Source organism: Zalophus californianus, chromosome 15 (assembly GCF_009762305.2).
Source record: "Zalophus californianus isolate mZalCal1 chromosome 15, mZalCal1.pri.v2, whole genome shotgun sequence".
Classification (NCBI taxonomy): Eukaryota; Metazoa; Chordata; class Mammalia; order Carnivora; family Otariidae; genus Zalophus; species Zalophus californianus.
In genome coordinates this window covers 54719431-54745152 of record NC_045609.1, presented here as the reverse complement: position 1 = coordinate 54745152, position 25722 = coordinate 54719431, and the positions used below count along the sequence as shown (strand labels likewise).

At 38.6% G+C, this 25722-nt stretch overlaps 1 protein-coding gene across 3 annotated transcripts in view; it reads right to left on the bottom strand.

Moving 5' to 3' along the window:
• Window positions 1–25722, bottom strand: part of PLCE1 (phospholipase C epsilon 1) — a 338579-nt gene that overhangs the window by 290665 nt on the left and 22192 nt on the right. For all 3 annotated transcript variants that reach the window (XM_035724225.1, XM_027595213.1, XM_027595222.1), the window contains exon 2: window positions 6038–7593. In XM_035724225.1, coding sequence (XP_035580118.1) covers window positions 6038–7240 — 1203 coding nt within the window. In that variant the 5' untranslated portion in view covers window positions 7241–7593. The remainder of the gene's footprint in view (window positions 1–6037; window positions 7594–25722) is intronic.

The following is a 25722-nucleotide window of genomic DNA, read 5'->3' as shown; positions in this document are numbered from 1 at the left end:
CTCAGTAATTCCACTCCTGGATATGTACCCAAGAGAAATGAAGACATATATCCACACAAACACTTGCACATAGATGTGCATAGCAGCATTATTTGTAACAGACAAAAAGTGGAAAGAATCTGATGTCCAACAACTGATGAATGGATAAATAAAATGTTACATGTTCAGACGAATGGAGTGTTATTCAGAGGTAAAAAAAAAAAAAAGTACTTATACATGCTACAGTACAGATGTACCTTGAATCTTAAAAATACTGTCATGTTAACTACACTGGCATTAAAATTGTAAAATGTATTATGCAAAGTGAAAGAAGCCAGTCAAAAAAGTGTGCATACCATATGAGTCCATTCATATGATGGTCCAGAATAGGGAAATTTATAGATACACAAAGTAGATTAGTGGATGCTTCTGGGTGGGGGAGGGGAGATGGGATGAGGAGAATGGAGGGTGATAGGTAGAGGGTATAGGATTTCCTTCTGAGGTGATGAAAATGTTCTAAAATTGTGGTGATGGTTGCACGTATCTGTGAATATATAAAAAAAATTGGATTTTGCATTTTACATAGGTGAACTGTATGGTATATAAATTATATCTCAATAAATCTATTAAAAACAGAAGAAATCAAAGAAGTTCTCCTTGCCTCCAAAGAGCTCTGCTATTGGGATTCAAAGTATGGGTTCTCCTTACCCTTGAAAGATGATGATGTCTCTGGGTTGCTGAAGACTGAGCGTTTGAGGGGTGATGGCCTAAATGACAGGGACGGGGCACGGGCTCAGGGGCTGAATGTTGGTTAGGGTAGGGATTTGGATGCCTGAGCTCTGCAGGACCCGTATTTAATCTGAGGCTCTACATGCATCCAGGCCAGCTGCTAGAAAAAATAACCAATAGAGAGAACACCATATTGGTGTCATAAGGCTCATCAAGACCAGAAAATGACCCAGTACCACTGTCAGAACAGGTTTTCCAGGGAGGGCCCTGACTGAGCCATGGGTTAGTCTAGTCATGTAAGGGTCAGGGGATGGTCACCCCTCACACCCAATGATGTTTCAGTTCTTGATGCTAAATCCTGTGGCCACTGGGGAAGAAACCTCCACACTACTCCAGGAGGCCTATAAGCCCTAAGGGGACTGTTATACTTGAATCAGCACCCAGGGAAGGGACCAACGGAAGAGGGACAGTATTATCACTCATGACTACAGGAGGCCATTCTATGGGTAGCTTGTGTAAAAATACAGGGTGTGCGTTAGATCAGGACTCCATCTGATGGTCTTATCCTTGCCTATGGGTTCCGATTCTTTTCAGACCGCATTTTAACCATGGCCCATTTCCAGGGATGAGGCCTTTCCAGCTGCTAATTCCTATTACGCAGGACATCTGGGGAAAAGGAAAAAAAAAAATCCTAGTGCTGATACTGTCCCAAGGCTACCATCTTAATACCAGTGGCCATGAATATATTCACCTTAAATTAGTGTCCAGGGTCAGCATTATTCATGTTCACTACTTTTTTTTTTTTTTTTTTTGCAAAATCCTAGCCAAAGAGCTGGTGTAACTACAGAGATGTGGAAATGAATTTAGCCTAAACTGCCCCGATGCAGCTAATAAGGGAAAGTCGTCCAATCATCACAGAGTCGGCCTCTGACAGCCTGTCACATTTTCCACTGATGCACCAGACGTGACTAAACTGTGCAGGGGCTGTCCGTCCGGGATCTGGATTCCCTTTCACTGTGCTCAGCAGGAAGGGGCCAGCATCGTCCTATACCCATGTCATGAACTTGACATAACCCTTAGTAATGGAAGAAGAGGCCTGGCATGCCACCAAGCTCAGCCTTTTAGCTTAGCCTGCACACCCTGTGAAATTTTAATTATTTCAAGGTCCACACTGTACCCAACCTGTAGGGAGACCAAATTTCTGGAGGAGAAAATAAAACATGTTGCTATTTCAGCAGCCATCTGTTACCACACTGGACAGCAGGGCTCAATGGATATCTGATCATCCCTAAAAGTTACAGCTTGGAAGATGAATTTATTATTGGTTGGTGCCTTGACACCTAGCAGAGAAAATATGGACTCAAAGACATATATACTGACAAAGGTATTTATGTTAAACACTCAAAAATTTTTCATTGCCTCCTAAGTTTAACTCTCTCTGCTAAAGAGAAGAATAAAATGTAAATAAGAAAGATATATTTTATAAGGGAGAAAGAAGAGTAAGAACTAGCAACACAGAGGTTGGTTTGATTTCCTTCTTAATTTAGTTTTTCTAGTCTTTAGTTTATTTTTTAAAAAAATAAAACTTCATTATTTTCTATTTTGCTGTACATATTCTTAGACAGTAAATCCTCTTGCAGACCATGGCAGGGACATAAATGAAGGGATGTTATGGGAGCTTGTGGCCCGTCTGCCCCGGCCACCCTCCCGTCCTCCACGTTCCATCCTTCAAGGCACACGGAACTCAGGTTACATGAATGATTCCAGGACAGGCAGAAACTTCTTGTCCTTCATATTCAGAATAACTCTGAGTACTCCAAACTCCCCCGCAAAATTCAGGCAGGGAGAGGATTTTTTAAAAGGAAAAACACCCTTAACCAACTTTCAACCTGGAGACTTCAGCCACTTGCCCAAATCTGCCATCTTGTGAAGCCAATAAATGGAGAGCAGGAGAGCAGGAGGAGCGTGGCTGTAACTGGACAAGGGCTAGGGTTTTCATTTCTCACAATGCAAGGGGAGGAGGATACCAATATGGTTAGTCAGTCAGCAAGCATTAATCCTCATTAATGTCTCCCATTCTTCTCTGCACAGCTGTGCAAACATAAATTAATTGGGTCATTCTGACGAAGGCATACAAGAAAAAAATTTCAATGGGAGGCAGAGGAACTAACTGGACACACAACACATTCTTCAAATGTGCAGGAAGGATTGTACAAGCTACCACATCATAGGCTGGGAGACAGACATTCAAATTCACACCACCATAAACTCCCCTATGGGAGAAGCTCCAAAAAGCAGAAGGAGGTGGGGACATGTTCATGACAAAGCATATGATAAACTGCCAGAGTGAGAACAGTGGTTCCCACTCCTTGCCAGATGCTGTGCTGTCAACTTCACAGGGCCATTCCATTTAACCCCCTAATAATACAATTACCTCCAATTTACTTATGAGGTAATTAGAAACAAAGAAGTCAAAGAACTTGCTGGAGGTCACACCAGCAGTAAATGGAGGACTCACAGCGGTTGACTTTCAATTCAGGCCGACTGACTCCAGAGACCATGTTCCTAAGATGACACTGTCCTGTTTTCTATATACTTGGCATTAGGCTTGCATCTCGGAGAGTAGAAAAAAGGTAGGGACACTTCTTGCCCTTAATCAACTTATCTGATTGGGGAACCAGGATGGATATGTGTGAAATGGTCAGGGACAGGAGCATTACATTAGGGTCTGCATTGTTCTGGTGAAGGAAGCCACTTAGGGGAGTTGGGGGAAGGGGCTAAAATTCATCTGTGCCACCGTGAGAAGGATTTCTACCAGACTCTAAACTAAAAACTGAGACACTGAAAGAATACTATACTTTAGAAAATACTGATTCATTCCTGCCATGGTATGGTTTGACTATTCAAAAAGGGCTCTCCCTTTCAGAACTCTCCCTTCAGAAAGGACAGGACAGTCAGCCCCTTCCCCAGCTTCATCTTAATGGTTCATAAATATGCCCACAGCCTCCTGGAAACCCAGTCAGAGAAGAGAGAGGACTTCTTGGAGTTCACTCTGACCGAGGTGTAGCAACCTCTCCCAGCCTCCAGAGACTAAGAAGGGAGGATATGATTTGCGTCATCTCTTTGGTCTTTTCACTGGAAACTACCCATCCCAGGGCCTCCGACTGACAGAAAGGGGCAGACTGGAACTAGGGACCTAGGACCCATGAACATTCTCAGGAGAAGGGGCAGTGCTCCAGAATTTGGAAGAGCGAGTATGGTCATGCCAGAAATTATTCTGCAATTATTTACAGCAGACGCATGACCCTCATGCCTGTGTAAGTGCGTGTGTGGGTTGGGGGTGGCCTATGATAATGGTTCTCAACCAATCGGTTCCCATTCCCTTTGCTGCATTTAAATTTCTGTGGCATTCTTAACATTCAACTTCAGGTGTGCATGAATTTTTTAAATCCCTGCCTTTTTAATTGGGAAGACACATTACTGTGATGAGGTCCTTTCTCCCTGCATGGACAAAATTCAGTTGTAAGAGCTGGGGAACCTGTGTGTCGCTGACATCACCTTGCTTGTGACTCAGGTTTTATGAAGAATCAGATGAGGTGGCAAAAACAAATCTGCAAACACTTGCTGGATGAATGGTAGGTTGAATGCATAGAGAGAAGGGCCTGTGGGTCATCCCTTTTCAGGCAGGCTTTCAGCTCAGCCCTGCCACTCCTGACAGCCCAAGCAGGGTCAGGGTCTTTAGGAGAGAGCAAATATTCCTTAAATGTCCCGACCAAAGAACAAAGAGCTCAGTTAAAGCTCCTGGACAGTGGTTCTCAACTCCACAGAATCACAGAATTCCCAGGGGATCTCTGAAAAAACATTCATACTGAGCTCGACCCTAACGATTCTGATTCAGAGGGTCAGGAGTGGGGCCTGGACACTGTGGTTCTAACACAGAACCAGGGTTAGAACTGCCGCACTGAACAAAGCCAAGTCCAGAAGCATCAATGAGTGTGGTTACTCAATCAACAGACTCTGAAATGAACATAATTCTTCTGTTCAATCCCAGCTATACCACTTAGCAGTTAAGTGACCTTGGACAGGTACATGACTTCCCTGAGACTCTGTTTTCTTAGCAATACAATGGGGTTAATAATCATACCAGTATTAGAGGGTAGTTGAAAGGACTGCATGAAATCAAGTATGTAAATCATGTGACCCAATGTCTAGTACGTGTAAAATGCACAGTATCAGCTCCCGTGACTGATGATGGTGACAGTAAAAATACACCAGTTATGTTTCAATAAAAGGGATGTTTTTCTAGGCTGGGTATTTATTCACAAGGCCAGGTCTTAAGGAATTGTGAAACACTGGAATGTGAGAGACATATGGCATGTCTTTCAGTTATGAATATAGGCAATAAGACTCAGTAGTAGGAGCAGCACCTATGACCTTGTCACTGATAGAAATCACAGATATTTCCATATATTACAGTCATGGCAAAACCCTAAAAGAGTATTTATATTTAGGTTGACCAACTGCCCTGGTCTGCTTAGGACTGAGGGGGTTTCCCTAGATGTAGGATTTGCAGGGCTAAACTGGGAAAGTCTCAGGGAAACTGTTCCCTACTGACATTCCTCACTACTTAGAAATTACAGTAGTTATCGCCTCACTGAATGCCACTGTTTAATGTGTTAATAAAGAAGCACCTACCCTGCTATATATCACAATTTCAAACAATATCTTGGTAAGCATACATATGGCCACATAATCTGTGTCCTTTATAACACTTTGTATTTCATTTGATGCATTTAAAAGCATTGTTCTGAGTCCACAGGCATCACCAAATGGCCAAAGGGGTTCATGGCACAAAAAAGATGAAAAGGGAAGAAACTGGGAACATTGGTTGGAAAATGGGGGAAACCAGATTTTAAGTGCTTTTAGGCCCTGCAACCTAAAAATAGGGCAGAAGGAAGACATAAGCATGTACCTCCAAAGGACACGACTAGATAATCAGTCAATGGAGCTGCTTTCCCACTATCAGCAGTCTGTCTTATAATCCTACAAATAGTAACCAGGGAGTCTCCCTAATTTCTGCACTCCTGATGGCATATATATGTGTATTTTACATATATACTTACCTCGTTGCAAAGTTAACTCAATCTTGACAGCTACCGATTGGAGTATCATCTGTTAGGTCTACTAGTTTCCAATAACTACAAAATGCTTCCCCTGAGAATCACAATTTGACAGAACTTAAAGCTTTCCATGAATTAAAACAATGGAAAACTGGATTTTCAAAGATCAAGTTTAGAGAAGTGGTCAAAAATGAAACTTTAACTCTTACCCGATACCACTGGGCTTCTGATAGGCACCGGCTCCCGTCCTGCCTAATCGCCACCACTGACAGCCTTTCCAGAATTCTCCCACTGGGCAATAAGAGACCACTTCTCTTCTGATCGATGTAACTGTAAGCTTCCAGCCCAATGTGACCAGAAGGCAGAGTTCTCATGATTGCCCTTGTCCCGGTATACACAGATTTCTTTACTTCCCTGTCATTTTTACAAAATCTCCTCACTAACAAAGTGGACCTCTCCTTTTTGCTCTTAAAAAAATCTTCTTCTACATCTTCACAATTATCAGGGAAGTCCTCAAAATGGCTCAGAAAGGTCTTGGCAGGTGGACTGTTAGTCAAGTCCTCCCTGCAAAAGCTGTCACTTGAACATACCACACTGGCCCTTTGGCAAGAGCCTTCAAAGCACAAGTATTTGTCATCCAAGGTGTCACAATGATCACACTGCAGCTGCCCATTCTTATTATCACAGTTTTCAGCCAATTCCATGAGTTTACAAGTATATGCCACATAATTTTTCTTTTGCTCCCCACCAACACCAGGCAGTGGTACACAGTTTCCACAATCATCCAAAATCAAGTTGCCTGACAGGGTACAGAAAGCATCTGACACTCTTCTCTCAACTTCATAATGAAAGTGAAATGCTGCCGTGTTACTGTCAGGGTCTGCCTGGCCAGTCTCTACAGCGGCTGACTGACTTCCTAAGGGACTAATGTCCATGGGAGGTCCATCGATTTCCAGTTGAATTCCAGGAAATGCCTTTCTTTCCAGTGAGGATGGGATTCCAGTTTCCAAACATGGGTCTTCCTCCATGACAGAATTGCACATGTCATAACACTGGCTCTGAGGAAGGATGCACTGGCGGTTTGTCAGTATGTTGTTGTGGTTAATGTTAAGGTTTTTCACAGAAACTGGTGTGCTTTCTGCCCAGCACTTTTCATTGCTGTTCTCATCGCTCACTATTTTCTCCCTTGCTATGGAGAGAATCTTGGGCAAGTTGCTTCCAGAAGGTTCTTCTTTAAGCTTGTTCATCCATGGGATGGTAGAAGTCTGCCCGCTCTGCCTGACACTATGTGCCCTTGGAACACTGACATCCGAGACCTTTTCACTACTTTCATCTACAGCCGATGGAGTGGACGTCACTTTTCTCTGAGTCACAGGTGTGAGAACAGAAGCTGCCATTTCTTCAGACGTCATCTTGACGCACACACAGGTTTTAGCTATTGCTCTTTCTCCTCTCTGGTGATCATGTCAAGATGTTTATAAAACAACTTATTATTAAAATAATCTTAGATATACAAGTCCTCTGAGAAACAGTGTGACAATTTCTTTGATTCAGGTGCATTAAAAGCCAAATAAATTTCCCCAGTTATCACTTCCTGTCATCTGCAGTATGTTTTTCTAGACCAGGGTTTTAAGGTGGCAGTTCAACTTTCTTTCCTCTATTATTTGAAGTAATTCTTTTGGAGATTTTTACTTGGGATTGCATTCTGCAAATTCTGATCCATTACTGACTTACTAATGATTTAAAAATCCAGTTTCAATGTTTCCTGAAAGAAAAAGACATGATGTCAATGCTGTGACACTAAATAGATTTTTTTAAATGAACTTCATAATAATCCTAAGCTAATGCAAAATATGAACCAATTTTGAGGAAGGAGTTTTGCAATTGATAGCTACTTTCAATGTTTTAGGTATTTGTTTTTCTGATTTAATATTTCAGAAATTCTGTTTCCGGCTGAAGTAGAGTAATAACAGAGACCAGAATTATCCCCCCATCTTAAACAACTGAAAAAATCAGAAAAAAAAATGATATAATGGTTTTTAGATATTGAACAAGAGGTAACACAGAATAGTGATTCCTGAACTAAGAAAAAGCAAACAAATGAGGTGAGCGCTCTAAATGCCCTAGCTTACAGCTTGAGAGCTATGCTACAGGGGAGGAAAGAGGAACTCAGGTTGAACCCAAAAGAGTGCTGATTTAAAGAAAAAAAAGTTGAAAGTTCAGTAAGGCCACAAAAACTGAGAAAGAAGACAAATTAAGTGGAGAGGAGCAAAGATAAGAATGGTAGCAGGCTTCTCATGAGGAACAATGCAAGCCATGGGGAGGTGGGTGGGGGGATGGGTGAAATAGGGGATGAGAATTAAAGAGTACACTTATCGTGATGAACAAATAAAATAAAATAAGAAATACAAGCCAGAGAGTGGAGTAAATCTTGAAAGTACTAAAATACTTTATTTCTGGGAGGGGGGTGGGGGGATGGGTTAGCCTGGTGATGGGTATTAAGGAGGGCACGTTCTGTGTGGAGCACTGGGTGTTATGCACAAACAATCATGGAACACTACATCAAGAACTAATGATGTAATGTATGGTGATTAACATAACAATAAAAAATTAAAAAAATAAAGTACTTTATTTCTTTTAATACTTTAAAAGGAAAAAAAAAGAAAAAATACTGCCAACTTAGAATTCTATACCCAGCAAAAATATCTTTTGTAAACAAAAATAAAATAAAAACTTTCTAGACACATAAAAGCTGAAAGAAGTCATCACCAGCAAACTTGCATATAAGAACTGTTAAAGGAAGTCCTTTAGGCAGAAGGAAAATGATTACCAGATAGAAATTTGGATCAGTGCAAAAGAATAGAGTATGGAAAATGTTAAATATGTGGGTAAATACAAATTTTCTTATTGTAAATCACTTAAGATAGTTGATCTTTTGAAGCAAAAATAATAGCAATGTATTATGGGGTTTCTAACAAATGCAGAAGAAAAATATATGACAATAAAAATGCAAGGTCAAGAGAAGAGAAATGGAAGTATATTGTTATAAGATTATTTTCTACATGAAGTGGTATAATATTACTTAAAGGCAGGCTGTCATAAGTTAAAGATGTATACTATAAGCCCCAATGCAACCACTTTAAGAAAAGATATAGGTAATAAGTCAAAATATTAGAATCATAAAAAATTTCAAAGAATCAAAAGGCAAAAAAAAGGGAAAAGATGAACAAAGAACAGATGTGGCAAATGTGACTGTGTGTGTGTACTCCCTCTGTTTTATTTTTTTTTAAATATTTTATTTATTTAATTGGGGGAGAGAGAGAGAGAGAAAGAGAGTAAAGCAGGGGGAGCAGCAGGCAGAGGAGAAGCAGGCTTCCTGCTGAGCAAGGAGCCCAATGCGGGGCTCAATCCCAGAACCCTGAGATCATGACCTGAGCTGAAGGCAGACACTTAACCAACTGAGCCACTCAGACGTCCCTCCCTCTGTTTTATTTGAGTAAGAAATTTTTCAGATGAATGTCAGTGGACATAAAAATTTTCAATTTATGAAAAGCATTATTAAAAAAATAATTCAGCTTATCTTTATTCTCCAAATTATTGAACCCTGTTCTATGTTGGGAACTGTGTAATGGGCTAGATATCCAGGACCTGCTTGCAAGTCTATTGAGAGAGGGAAAATTGAACAAATTTCAATCCAGTGTGGCAAGTGTAATTATCAAGGATATATAAGGCACTATGAGACCGTGGGTTCCCATCACATGTATACTATTCCTTTGTAGATAAAGATGTTGTTTCCAAGACAAAGGATGAGCATTCATGCTCTGCTGTCAACAGCAGATTTGACCTATCTTTGCCCTTTGCCTCACAGGTGTCCCTCTTCCCCTCACTTCTTCCTTTTCTTCTTGTCCCAAAGAAGTAGCAACTACTCTTCCCTTACATATATGCCACTCAAGTGCAATCACAAACTCTCACCTGCTCCCAGCACATGCAGTCTTCACAACTACCTTAAAAAATCAGAGGACACCCTATCAATCAGATACTTCACAAGGAGTCAGTAAGCCCACAAAGAGCAATAAGGTCCTGGTTCAACCTAATCCTTCTACCTTTCACATCCTCCTTCCAACTTGGTTTCTTTTTTATTTTCTTTGGGGAAATGTCTCTCTTATTTTTGGAGCTATATGCTCAGTGTAAAACAATTCAAACAATGCAGAAAAACACAAAGAAAAAAATTTTCAACTTAACATATAAATCCCACTATCCAGAGATAACCACTATTAATACTTTGAGAAAACTCCTTCCAGAAGGCTCCCTATGCACCAACACACATAGGTATATGTATATAATTACAAAAGCACCTGATCATGCTGTACATCCTGATTTACATCTACTTTTTTTTAACAAATTCAATTCATGAATAGCTTTTCATGTCAAGAACTATATAGATAATTTTAATGGCTTATGGCAGTAACTTGGTTTCAGTATCTTTGCTTTATTATTTAGAGTAACTTTTAAAGCCAAAACCTCCAGATTGACTATTAATGTATCTTTTCTCACCTATGGGAGGAAGGTAATTCAAGGCAAGTGCTGCTTAACTCCTGTTCTAAGCACTTTGAAATTATTAATTCATATAATTCTTACTCAACCCTACAAGATAGCATGATGGTTTTAAAATATGTCCACACACACAAAAAAAATATGTCCACAAATTCTCTGATACTCCTCCTTTCAAAAGCTGGAGCCTAACTGCCTTCCCCTTGCTGTACTCAGTGACTTCCTTCCAACACACAGAATATGTTGGAAGTTAAATTTTATGACTTCTGAGAATAGATCACAAAAGGTCATAAAATCTTGGGGTTTCCTCCTTGCTCTTCCTCTTGTTTGCTCTGGGCGAAATCAGCTGCCATGTCATAAGGAGAGTTCCATGTGGCAAGAACCGAGGCCTCCTGCCAACAGCCACTGGTGTGAGCCATCTTGGAAAGGGATTCTCCAACACCAGTCAAGGCTTCACATGACTGTAGCCATGGTCTACATTCTACATATTGATTCTAACCTCATGAGCAAGGCTGAACCAGAAGCACTCAGCTCCCAAATTCCTGAACCACAGAAAATATGAGATAAGAAGTGTTTATTGTTTTGAGACACTGTTTTGAGGTAATTTGTTGCACAGCAAGAGAGAACTAATACAGATCAGTTCTATCGTTATCCACATTTGACAGATTAGAAACCAAAGCACAGAGAAGCTAAGTCGCTTGCCAAAGATCACACTACTGGAAAATGGTGAAGTCAGGATTCAAAACCAAGAAACCTGACTCCAGAATCTATGCTTTTCACCATAGTTATGCTGCTTTCTTGCTACCTAGTTTGAAACCTCATGGGTTTGAATTCTTGATGTCTGCTAGCTGAAGAGATCCATGGCTTCCGAGAGGATCCTCTTTTATTTGAGTTTGTCTCTGGAAGGCTGAGATCTTTGTTTTGCCTCCAGCTGTAATCACGGCCGAGGACTGGAGACTCCATCTCAGGTCATTCTTTTATTCAACAAATTCTTATTGAGTATGACATTAAATGAGGCAATAATCTGTCCTTGATTTCTTCATAAGCTAATAAATCATCAGGTAAGGTACAGTGCAAGTAGGGCTATAATCTGGGTTAACACAGAGAAAGAGCCTCTAAATCAGATAGTGGGGACAAGGTGGGAGTGACTGCCAGGGAGGTTTTCTGGAGGAGATGATGATCAAGCTGAGTTTTGAAAGACAAGAAGGAATTCACTAGATAAAGAGGTGTTGTGGACTTTTCAGAAAAGATTCTCATGGAAAAAAACAATAAGACATTGGCACCTGGCACTTCAGGCAAATATTTTAACCACTTTGGGTTTGGGTTGATTTCGTCTCTTGTAAGAGAAATAAAATCACCTATTCCATCAGATTATGAAGAAAATGCTTTGGAGAGTGCCTGGGTAGCTCAGTCAGTTGAGCATCTGCCTTCAGCTCTCAGGTCATGATCCCAGGACCCTGGGATCGAGCCCCATGTCAGGGAGTCTGCTTCTTCCTCTCCCCCCTGCCTGTGCTCTCTCTCGCTATCTCTCTCTCTCAAATAAATAAATAAAATCTTGAAAAAAAAAAGAGAAAAAAGAAAATGCTTTGGGAATCAAAAGTTAAGGGCAAATGTTTGTTATTCTATGCCTTGTAAAGTTCAGCAGTTCTGTTGGTGACATAGTGTTGAATTTACTTTTGTCAGATGCACCCACTCCACTCAGCAGGTTCACTCAAATTTAAATTTTAATTCTATAACTGGGACTGACTCCCTGAATCCCAGCTGCATGACCATGAGCTGGTTATATGATCAATCCTGAATTATACTTCCCATTTCTATAACATTAACATGAAACACACGTATTTTTCTACCTACCTCCTCTTGGTTAGCCCTAGGTGGTCTGTGAAGGAAGATGGGTTAGGTTAAAGTTATAGCTAGCACTAGACAGCTGGCTGAAGAAAACCTGAAGCACTGAATAAAGATCACAGCCAAAGAGTTCTGAAGAAGAAAGAGATGGAGAAAAAGCTTCTTTTCTTAATGTGGTTTGTAGGGAAAACTAGAGAAGGACTAGCCCGGGAGAGATCAAAGGATATGTGGGTTAAGAATATGGAAGAATAAGAGGGAACTTGTCAAGGTAGCATTTCCAAACTAGAGATGAATTGGGATGGGCAATATGTTTAGGGAAATGAATGGCCATGAAGTATGGCTATGGAGATGCCAGGGTGCTGGAAATCCTAGACAAAATGGTAAGACAAGAAAAAGAAATGAAAGGTTTAAGAAGAATCAGGAGTGACATAGAGTAAGTTTTCAGCTTCAGGATAGAGAAATATCTGTCACAAATAACCTTGTTGACAAATTTCCATGGGCTAAATCAGGGGCTGGCAAACTACAGACAGAAGTCCAAATCTGACCTGTTATCTGTTTTTATAAATAAAATTTTATTGGAACACAGCCATGGCCATTCATTTATGTAATGTCTATGGTTGCTTTTGCATTACAATGATAAGAGTTGAGAAACTGTGACAGAAACCATGCAGCCTACAAAGCCAGAAATATTCACCACCTAGCCCTTTACAAAAAGTTTACCAAACCATGTGCTAGATAAATGAGTTAATAAAATGCCTGGTTAGAGCCCGAAAACTAAGTGGGGGGCTTAAAAGCCATCTTCATATATTTGAAGAACTGAGATGAGGAAATAGGCTGGTTACATATTGTTTCAAAAGGTAGGATCAGGGCCAAAACAAATGAATTATTGGGGAGGTATGCTTTGGCTTACTGTGATAAAGTATTCTCTTTTAGATCTGTTTAACAAAGGAGAAGCTATCTTGGATGGCAGTCTTCTCCTCATTGTTGATACAGGGATTTAAATAGAGAGGCACAGTGTTCAGCATAGCAGGTGTTCAATAGGTGTTGAACAAATAATAGAGTGAATGAACACTGTCTATAATGGTTAATTATAAAAATAATGGCTCATACTTATTGAGCATGTATCTTGTGTCAGGCATGTTCCAAGCACAGTGTATATAATATCTCATTTAATCTTTATAATGACATTATCAGTAGGGTGGCAGAAACTACTAATTGTCCCCAGAAATCTGTTCTCATTTTTCTCAGTAATAGAACCTCTGAATTTTAGCCAAGCATATGGCCATCCCTCTATCAGCCTCACTATTAGCTAGATGTAGTCATATCACTAGAAATAAACAGAAGTGGTTTGCTCTTTCTGGGAAGTCTTTGAACAGAAAGGTATGCCTTTCTCCTCCCCCTTTCTCCTTTCTGCTGGCTGGAGGGAAGGCATGATGACTAGAGCTGAAGCAGCCATATTAGACCATGAGGTAAACATAAACTTTCATAGTAAAGAAATGAGATAGAAGCCTGGGTGCTTGTTTCCTGGATTTGGGGGAAAGAAAAAAAATGTTATGTTGTTTAAGCAACTACTATTTTAGGTTTTCTGTCACTTACATCCAAACCTTTTCCTAACTAATAAAGGTAAATACTATTATCACTCCCATTTTATGGATTATGCTCAGAGTATTTGAATGGCTTATCTAAAAGTAGAGATGTAATATAACAAGGAACCTGTAGAGAGAATTCCTGCATTGGAGGGAAAGTTATATTCACTAATTGGCAATATGTCTCCACTTTTATGTTTCTAGGCCAGATGAAATCCTTTGTGTCATAAAGAACAGTTAAATGAGAAAAATATTAAATACAAGCCCATTGTTTTTATGATTGTAAATGTCAGAAGGAGGGGGGATTTAACAACAACAACAACAACAAAAACTATCAGACAACTATCAATTATTTATTAAGCACTTGTTACATTCCAAGTTCAGAAGTAAGGTAGTTGTGGACCAGGAGATCAGTAAAGCTCTGACGCAGGGGGATTTCACCTGGAACTTTACAGAGAGGTAGCAATTACTTGTATCCATAACCAAAAAAGAGACCTTGGGTAAAAGGAACAGCATAAAGGAAGATAAAGAAGAAGGAAAATACAATGCATAACTATGAATTTATCTGAAGTTCTTAGGAGAACATTTAATTCAATCAAAGAAAGTGAAAGTTGTAATTTCACCATCATGGGAAGAAACACTAGGGCAACTGTCAAAGTTGGTAACAGGATGTAATAGTCCTATTTCATCTTTAAACTTAAAGGGTTTTATAGATTCACTTATAGTACCATGTATATGACAGATAAACAACCATGCCACAGTTATTCACTTATGCATTCTCTTCCGCAAAGGCCACTCTGCAAAGACATTAAAGAAAATATTTTGCCTACATAACCCTTCCTCCCTTTCTCTCTTCTACAGGCACACCCACATCCAAACCCTACATGATGAGTCAGTCTTCACTCTTTCTTCTCCACTGAATGTTTGCTGCTCCACTCCCTCCTGACCTCCTTTCTCTGAACTATTATGATGGAAACCCCATAACTTACAAAGAAACAAAGCTTTTAAAACATTCCCCAAAGGCACTGGTGTACTAATCTGGGTCCTTTTCCAAAACCCCATGGACTTAACCCATTGTGACTTCCACTCCCTTTATCAGAAAAGTTTCAAAGTCTGTGATGCTAGACTGTTGACACAGAGAACCCAGAGATACCCTAATCTTTAAACTCTGTGTATATTAAATAGGAGTTAAACGATAGGTAAATGCCAAAGTTATACAAATATTTTTGAACTAATACATTGATAAGGTTGCTAATATAGTAAAATGGAGGATCACAAAAGAAGTTTCCTCATAACATGTTAATTCTCAATTATAAAACTCACAAAGAAAGGAAATCCTCACTGTAAACATGGTCTCTGATCAGCCTGCAAATCACCCCTCTCACTCTATTGCTCTCCCAGAAATGTGGAGTCATAGATGATATTAGAACTTTAATCCAAGAGTGGAGGCAGATAGGATTGCAGTGTTGTGACACTCACAGGACTCCCCCTCCTTTGCTGAAGTACAATCATGTCAAGAAATTCTGGAGTTATGCGTATGTACACACATGCACACACACACACAAAGATGCATGTTTTTGATAAGAGAGATGAGAAGGGAGAAAAGTGAGCAGCAGAAGGTGGTAATAGAACCTTCCATGATTCAGTCCCAGTCTATTTTTTCCAGCTCCATCAATGACGAATACCCCCAAGGAGAAGATATCCTGTCACACTGGTCTTTTTGCCATGTATTGAACCAGCCTAGCATTAATGTCTCTGTGCATTTTCCTTCCCACTGTTTTCTCTCTCTGCTAAGACTCCTTCACCCAGCTTAAATGGCACCTCCCCTCTGTAGCCCTACCTGAAACCCACTTGACAGCATTAATTGCTCTTACCTGTTTCCCACAGTTCTTTCTACACTTCACCAGTACAACATGTCATGAAACACTATACTGTAGCAATTGATTATATAGGAACCCTGCATGGATTGAAAGCTTGTGAAGAACAGAGACCTTGCATCTTTAACTTAAGGAGGTTTATAGATACTCTGCGCCTTACATTCCTGGTACAGTATCAAGGTATATAGTCTCAATAGACATTTTATTCTCTCCTTTTTTTCCATGGCTCTTTGAGCCCAATCCTTGTTCATTAAGACCTGGATCCTTAAGAACTTTCAGTCTCCTAAATTCCCAACCTCCTCCTGTTTCAATCCCTCCCATATGATTTTCAGAAAAATATTCCCCATCACTTCTTGGACTTTGGCTAGGTTCAAGCACAAAAAAATATTCCCCAAACATTATTTTAATCATATCATTCCTTAACTTGAGAAAAAACCTACCCTAATCCCTTTTTTTAAAGATTTTATTTATTTTTTTAAGATCTTATTTATTAGAGAGAGAGAGAGAGATCACAAGCAGGTGGAAGAGTAGAGGAAGAAGCAGAGTCCCCCCTGAGCAGGGAGCCCAATGCAGGACTCAATCCCAGGACCCCGGGATTATGACCTGAGCTGAAGGCAGACACTTAACTGACTGAGCCACCCAGGCACCCCAACACACCTTACCCTAATCCTTAAGAATATCGTCAATTAAAAAATTTCCTATTCCTATAGCAACAATGTCTGCAGTAGCCTAAATATGGAAAGAGCCCATCAACAGCTGAATGGATAAAGATGATGTGGTATACACACACACACACACACACACACACACACTATATGATGGGCTATTACCCAGCCATCAAAAAGAATGAAATCTTGCCATTTGCAACAATGTAGATGGAACTAGACAGTATTATGCTAAGCAAAATAAGGTAGTCAGAGAAAGACAAATACCATATGATTTCACTCTTATGTGGAATTTAAGAAACAAAACAGATGAACATAGTGGAAGGAAAGGAAAATTAAAATACAATAAAAACAGAGAGAGAGGCAAACCATAAGGGACTTTTAACTATAGGAAACAAACTGAGGCTTGCTGGAAGGAAGGTGGGTGGGGGATGGGGTAACTGGATGATGAGCATTAAGGAGGGCACTTGATGTAATGAGCACTGGGTGTTCTATGCAACTGATGAATCACTAAGTTCTACCCCTGAAACTAATAATACACTATATGTTGACAAATTGAATTTAAATAAAAAATTTAAAAAAATAAAAATCAAGAAAAAAGTATTTGAACTGAATGAAGTTGTTAATATCAGAATTTGCTAAAGCAGTATATACATACATACAAATCAACGACCTCTTCTTCCATCTTAAGAAACTAGAGAAAGAACAAATGAAATCTGAAGTAAGAGAAGAAAGGAAATAAATGATATAGAGAGATTGAAATGAAAACCATAGAGAACATCAATAAAATAAAAAGCTGGTTCTTTGACAAGATCAATGAACTTGATAAAACTTCTGCTAGACAGAACAGGAAGAAAGAGAGAAGTCACAGATGATCAATATTCAGGAATGAGAAAAGTGATATCACTATAAATTTTATAGATAATAAAAGGACAATAAAGGAATGTTATGAACATTATACCCCAAAATTTTACCACTCAGATGAAATAGACAAATTCCTTGAAAGTCACAAACTATGAAAATTTATTCAAGAAGAAACAGACAGGGATGCCTGGGTGGCTCAGTCGGTTAAGCATCTGCCATTGGCTTAGGTCATGATTCTAGGATCCTGGGATAGAGTCCTGCATTGGGCTCCTTGCTCAGTGGGGAGCCTGCTTTTCCCTCTGACTACTGCTTACTCTCTGATAAAGTCTTTAAAAAAAAGAAGAAACAGACAAACTGAACAGCTTTTAATTTACTGAAGAAATTGAATTTGCAGTTCAAATCTTACCTAAAAAAAAAAAAAAAAAAAAAACCCAAACAACAAAATTCCAGGCCAAGATGGTTTCACTGGTGAATTTTACCAAATATTTAAAGAAAATATAATACCAATTCTACCCAAACTCTTCCAGAAAATTGAAGAGGAGGAAATACTTTCCAACTCATTCTGTGAGGGTAAATCTTTGCCCTGAGATCAAAAGTAGACAAAGACATTACACACACAAAAAAAATATAGACCAATGTCCCTCATGAGCATAGACATAAAAATTTTAAAGAAGTATTTATAAATTAAGTGTACCAATATATAAAAAGGTTAATACATCAGTACCAAGTGGGGTTTAATCCCTGGAATGAAAGTTTGGTTTAACATTCAAAAATCAATGTAAAATTATCATATTAATAAACTAAAAAAAAGAAAAAAATTCCTGCAGGGGCTTTGGTAATGTAAATTAATTTATCAATTTGGAGAGAAATAATATTTTAACAATATTGAGGTTTCTAATCCATAAACATGACATAGCTAGCTAACACTAGAGCTCTATTTCTCCCCACATATATGTGTGTGTGTGTGTATATATATATATGAAGAATATATGTATAGACATGCATACCCACATCTAGGTATATATACATATATCTCTTTGCCATTTGCTATTTTATTGTGATTTAAAAGCTTTGTATAAAAACAATATCTGATATCCTCAGAGCTAATATTTAAGTTGAAATACCTTTATATTAAAACTACCATGGACATCTAATAGTATTTTTAAAACAAAATACTGGGAACAAAATATGCCCTAGAATTAAACTGGCTTTAAACTGTGTTTAGGTAAATTAACTCCTGCATGTTTCTTGTTTTTATTAATATGACATGTTGTGTGATAGCTGGGTCTAGCAGTTGTCTCAGTTATGAGTGATATTTACATCAGAGCAAAATTAAAAAAAGGATTCTGTAGATCCTGGGGGGATGAGAGCACTTCTTGACTATTTTTTGCATTTCATGGATAAAAGAGCTGCTGCATGGCCAGGCTGTTTTTACAATGTGTGTGCTGCTTACGGAATGTCACACAGATGATCTGCGTTTGCTCACAGGAGGCAGAGGACACTGGGTGAGTAAATTTGTAGGTTGTGTAGAAGTGGTAGCAGAGTCAACCACATAGCTCTGTGGAGCCTACACAAGAAAATCAAGTCATGCATGGTATTGTCTGAATATGAACTTTTTTTAAAGATTTTATTTATTTATTTTGAGAGAGAGAGAATGAGAGATAGAGAGCATGAGAGGGAAGAGGGTCAGAGGGAGAAGCAGACTCCCTGCTGAGCAAGGAGCCCGATGTGGGACTCGATCCCAGGACTCCAGGATCATGACCTGAGCCGAAGGCAGTCACTTAACCAACTGAGCCACCCAGGCGCCCCTGATTATGAACTCTTAATAAATTATTAAAACAAAGGATTATCTCATGGTCCCTCAACAACCTTTGGTTCATCTGGAACCTTTCATGAAGGTGCTGAAGAGCTACCAAGGCAGTTAGACAGGGAAGTGCAGAGAAGACAATCTGACATTTGTTGCCACTTTGTTCCACAATGAATTTGCTGCTTTTAAAGTGATGGCTGAGAGGCTGAGACAAAGATAACTGGTTTATTATAAACGTATAACTCAGGAACAGCCAGATGGAAGAGATGCGTAGGGCAAGATATGGGAAAATAACAAGTAGCATCCATGCCCTCTCCGAGCACACCACCCTCCCCAAATCTCCACATGTTCACCAACCTGGGAGCTCCATATATTTTTTCTTTAATTTATCTCAGTAGCATTTTGTATTTATCTATACAGAGGTCTTGTACATCTTTTGTTAAATTTGTCCCTATGTTAGTGTTGGCTATTATAAACGGAATTATTTTATGTTTCAGTTTCCAGTTGTTTGCTGCTAGTATGCAGAAATACAAGTAATTATTGTGTCTAGACAATATAACTCATACCCTTGCTAAATTCAACTATTACTTCTGTAGATAATTTGTAGATGACTTAGAATTTTCTACACAGATATCCATGTCATTTTCATATAAAGAAAGTTTTACTTATTTCTTTCCAAAATGCATACCTTTTATTCTTGCCTTATTGCACTGGAGAGGATCTCCAATTATGATACCAAATTAAGTATGAAGACCATATATCCTGCTTTTTTCTCAGTCTTTGAGGGAGAATATTCAATACATCACTATTTAATATGATGTTAGCTGTGTCTTATAAATGCCCTTTATTAAACTCAGGATGTTCCCTTGCATCCCTTGTTTGCTGGAAGTTTTTATCACAAAAGAGTTTTGCCCAGTGCTTTTTCTCTATTTATGAAGATGACTTTATGATTTTTCTCCTTGGTAAATTTTATCGATTGATTTTCAAGTATTGAAACAATCTTACAAATTCATGGAAAATGGAAAGGACCTAGAGTAGCAAAATAGTTAAAGGGAGAACAAGTTGGAGGACTTACACAATCTAATTTCAACATACTACAAAGCCACAGTAATCTGAACAGTGTGTTACTGGCATAAGGACAGAAATTTAGATCAATGGACTAGAATATCCAGAAATACACCTATTTCATATACAGTCAGTTGGCTTTTAAACAAAGATAGAGGTAATCCAGTGGAAAAATGATAGTCAATAAATGGTACTAGATCCAAATAGAAAAATTATGAACATCAACCCCTGATATCACACCATACACAGTAATTAATTCAATATGGATTACAAAGCTAAAACTAAAACCTAAAACTGTAAAACATCTAGAAGAAAACAGGAAAAATCTTCATGACTTTGGATACAGAAAAATTTCTTAGGACACAAAAAGCACTAACCACAAAGGGGAAAAAAAAGGTAAAATGGACTTAATCAAAATTTTTAAAAAATTAAGACTTCTGCTCTAGAAAGACCGACCACAGATTGGGAGAAAATATTCACAAAACATACATGTGAAAAAGTTCCTGTATCTAGAATACACATAAAACTCTTATAACTCAGTAATAAGTAGTTAACAACATAAGTTTTTTGAAATAGGCAAGAGACTTGAACAGATACTTCATAAAATAACATATATGAATAGCCTATAAACAAATTGTGACAGATCAACAAAATCTCTGTATGAAATAAATGTGAAGTTCAATCCCCTCCTCACACCACACAGAAAAGTTAACTCAAAACGGATCACAAAGAAGATCCTAAATGTAAAAGCTAAAATTATAAAACTTCTAATAGGAAACATAAGAGAAAATTTTTACAACCACTGGAGCAAGCAGAAATTTCTTAGACTGAACACAAAAGCACAAACCACAAAATAAAAAAACAATAGATAAATTGCAACACAATTAAAAACATCCGCTCTTCAAAAGACAAGCCATTATTGTATGGTAGAAGATATTTGTAAGATAAATATCTAATAAAGGATCTGCATTCAGAATACATAAAAAACACCTACAACTCAATAATAAGTAGACAAATAACAGTATTTTAAAAAATGCACAAAAGTTTGAATAAGCACCTTACAAAAGAATACAAATGACCTACAAGCACATGAAAAGATGTCCAATGTTATTATTCATCAGGGAAATATCAATTAAGTTCACAGTGAGATAGAACTTCATACCTACTAGAATAGCTTACATTAAAATGACTAGCCAGGGGCGCCTGGGTGGCTCAGGCATTAGGCGTCTGCTTTTGGCTCGGGTCATGGTCCCAGGGTCCTGGGATCGAGCCCCGCATAGGGCTCCCCGCTCAGTGGGAAGCCTGCTTCTCCCTCTCCCGCTCCCCCTGCTTGTGTTCCCTCTCTCGCTGTGTCTCTCTCTGCCAAATAAATAAAATCTTTTTAAATAAATAAATAAATAAATAAATAAAATAAAATAAAATAAAATAAAATGACCGGCCATACCAAAGGTGGTGCAAACTTGGAGAAACTGGAATATTGTGGTGGGAATACAAATTGGTACAGCCACTTTCGAAACAGTTTGGCAGCTTCTTATAAAGTTAAATATACATTTACCAGATGACCCAAAAATTCCACTGATAGAAGAAAAATAAAAGCATACAACCACAAATAGACTTGTATGCAAATGTCTTTAGCAGCTTTATTCATAACAGCCCAAACTGTTGGGAAATGACCCAAAAGTCTATCAACAGATAAATAAACCACCTGTGGCATATTCATGCAATCGAAGAACTGCTCAGCAGTAAAAGGAATGATCTCCTGATTATGTAACATACGTGGATGAATCTTAAAAACATTAGGTTGTGTGAAAGAAGCCAGGCACTGAATGATTGCATTTATTTGAAGTTTTAGACCTGTGCTAATGTAGTAGCTTCTAGCCATATGTGGCCATTTAAGTTTAAGTAAAAACATTAATTTAAATTAAGTAGAATTAAACATTCAGCTCCCAAGCTGCACTAGCCACATTTCACGTGCTCAATAGTCATATGTGGCTCATGGCAACTGTATAAAACAGCACCGATAAGACTATAAAATGGCACAAAGAGGTAGTATACACACTGTACACTTCCCCAACTGTATACTTCCCCCCCCATTAGCTTTTCAAGTGGACTACAGGCTGCATTTCAATCCCACTTGTGCCCTTGGCCAGGCACCTCCAAGCACGGAACAACCTGCTCAACTGTACAATATGGTGTTGACATAACACCAGGGCTGTGGAATCATTTGATCTGAGTTTGGATCCATCTCCATTCAACTTTGCTAAGGCTTAGTTTTTATATCTGTAACATGGGGGGGAATAATAGTTTCTCTTATAACCCTCACAATAACCCTATGAAGTGGTAATCCCTCAAAATATAATACCCTCTACTCTTATTTTTTTTCAATCTTTAAATTTTTTATTGTTATGTTAATCACCATACATTACACCATTAGTTTTTTTAACTTTTTTTTAATTTTTTTATTGTTATGTTAATCACCATATATTACATAATTTGTTTTGGTGTAGTGTTCCATGATTCATTGTTTGTTCATAACACCCAGTGCTCCACGCAGAACTTGCCCTCTTTAATACCCATCACCAGGCTAACCCATCCCCCCACCCCCCTCCCCTCTAGAACGCTCAGTTTGTTTTTCAGAGTCCATTGTCTCTCATGGTTCATCTTCCCCTCTGATTTACTCCCCTTCATTCTTCCCCTCCTGCTATCTTCTTCTTTTTCTTTTTTCTTAACATATGTTGCATTATTTGTTTCAGAAGTACGGATCTGTGATTCAACAGTCTTGCACAATTCACAGCGCTCACCATAGCACATACCCTACCCAATGTCTATCACCCAGCCACCGCATCCCTCCCACCCCCCACCACTCCAGCAACACTCAGTTTGTTTCCTGAGATTAAGAATTCCTCATATCAGTGAGGTCATATGATACATGTCTTTCTCTGATTGACTTATTTCACTCAGCATAACACCCTCCAGTTCCATCCATATCATTGCAAATGGCAAGATCTCATTCCTTTTGATGGCTGCATAATATTCCATTGTATATATATATACCACATCTTCTTTATCCATTCATCTGTTGATGGACATCTTGGCTCTTTCCACAGTTTGGCTATTGTGGACATTGCTGCTATAAACATTGGGGTGCACGTACCCCTTATTCTTATTATTATATCCAGAGTCATCACATACTCCTTCCTGATGTAGAACCATGTTTATTTCTTTTAAATCACCCCCCAGGACTATAAAAATAAAGGCTCAATAAATACTTGCTAATGATAGTTCTGTGTAGAATACTATTTTTATGTTTGTAGGTGGTGATTTTTTATCGCATCCAGTGCAAGCAGCTGAATTATTTGTTAAGTTGAGCTCTACAAGTTTACTGGGTGTTGCACATATGCGCAAGGGACTACCTGACTTCACAAGAAGAGAAAGGCACAATCCCTGCGCACAGGAAAATCATTCACTGTTACAGAACCATAAAGAAAAAACTTAGGATATGAGCTAATATCATAAAATCCTGAATAATCCAGGTAGGCAGTTAAAAAGTGACAGAATCATTCAACAGTGTGTGTACTAATTGTGCAACTGATAAAAAGTGAAGATAAGAGATGGCAGAAATCAGCATGCACTCAAGTCTTACCAGCAAAGACTTCCCAGAGAATGTCATAGGCTTTAAAAGAGGACTCTGGCCTGGGAAGTGAAGCCAGGGAGAAAATGGAGATGAGAAGGAGTTTTGGCCATGTCTTGGAGATGGGATGGGAGGTTGTAGGTTGACTGGCATGTGGAGATTACCCCGTCCTCGCTAAGCATAATGGCAGCAGAGGCAGTCGAACCATCCTGGATAGGTGCTGAAAAGTTCTCATATCAGGTCAAGGCAGACATTTTGGAAGGCTTGCAATGAAGGGGAAGAGAAAAATGGGAAGAACCCAGAGCTGCTTCCTTGAAGCCCTTGTATTACCTACCCTATGCATTAAAAATAAAACAGGCTTCCCTAAACAGCCAACTGCCACCATTCAGCTGGGATACCTATACCTCATATTACAAGCAATTTTAATAGTTTGTAATATCAACACACCCGTTCACCAAATGTTATTTTTTCCAAACTGGTATTCTATAAGTCATTCCTCAATTAATGTAATTGTCTTTCCAAAGAATTAAAAATACATGTGAATGAAAACTAACTAACTCACTCTGGATGAGATAAACATAATAGAACTGCTCTACTATACTAGCACATTCTCACATTACAGTCTCTCAGTAAAATGATCCTGATTTAATCAAAATAGGATATGATTCAGCTCCTGCAAACTCTTTTCTTCATGCCTGGGCTTCTTGATCTCCCTCCTACCTTGCTACCCCACATCTGATACCTAGCCTACATTTCATCATCTCATGGAGTAAAACATTTTCCAGACTAAATAACTCTCCAGTGTCATAGAGGCTCTCCCATAAAGCCCTAACAGATGGAAAGCATTTTAAATCCACATACTTAATGCATAAGAAAACCATTTCTAGCCATTTTCTTCTTTATATTTGCATTACATTTAACACTATATCAATAAAGGTCTTCAGAGGTCCTCTGGTCAACAAGCTTAAAAATAATTCCTGTTCTCTATGGATGCTCACCAATGACATCAAATTCTGGGTGAAAGCCCAAGCCAACAGCCGACAAACAGCTGATATTATTCTAATGGCTTGTTTTCAGTGGGGTTAAAAATGCAAAAGGCCTCCTTAACACTCAAAGTTCATTTTAGCTGTGCCCCTGATTTATCACTAAGAAGTCTTCATCCAAAAGGGAGAAGAAATATTATTTAATACTTTTTACCTAATTGAAAAGAAAATGAAGCAAACAAGTTTTTTGGGTTTTGCTGTTGTTGTTAATTTTTTTTAGTCTGTAGGCCAATACCTTGGCACTTATGCTATTTTTCAGGACAGTGTAACCCAAAGTACAGAGCTGTTTGCAGAGTCCACAATTTGAAGCAAGCAAGGTTGCTCTGACCTGCATTACCAGTTTTTGGGACATTCATGAGCCTCTAACAGGTGATGGAGGGCAGGGGGTATCCAGGGAGGGTGAGGATATGCAGGTGGAAGCAAGGAGCCATGAGATGGCCAATCTCAGGACCTGGATGGTATGGGCTCCTCAGCAAATCAATGATGTCATATGACACTTGGTAAGGTAGAGTTCATTTTTGTTACCACTATGTCATTATTCCAAGTATCAGTTATGATTGTTATGATTTCCAGGGCTAAAAAAACAAAGCAAGTTTTGGCAAGACTGTTGTACCACGTTCTATACTGTTTAACAAATAACATGTTATATTTTTCTGATTATAAAAGTAACAGATTTACTGTAGAAAATTTGAAAAAATTTTGATAAGCATAAAATAGAAAACATGAGGTAAGGTTATTAGGTAAGTCCTAATTTTCTTATAACTTCCTTCCAGTTTTTCCCCATGAACATACATCTTTTACAGAACTGAAACTATACTGCATTCTCCATTTTTATCCTGCTTTTAGTATTATATTGTCCAAAGGAATAATTTTTGGACATAATGAAATCTATATAAACATCAACACTCCCTTTCCCAACATTCTAAACATTATTTTACAAAGGAGGAAATCATGGAAAAT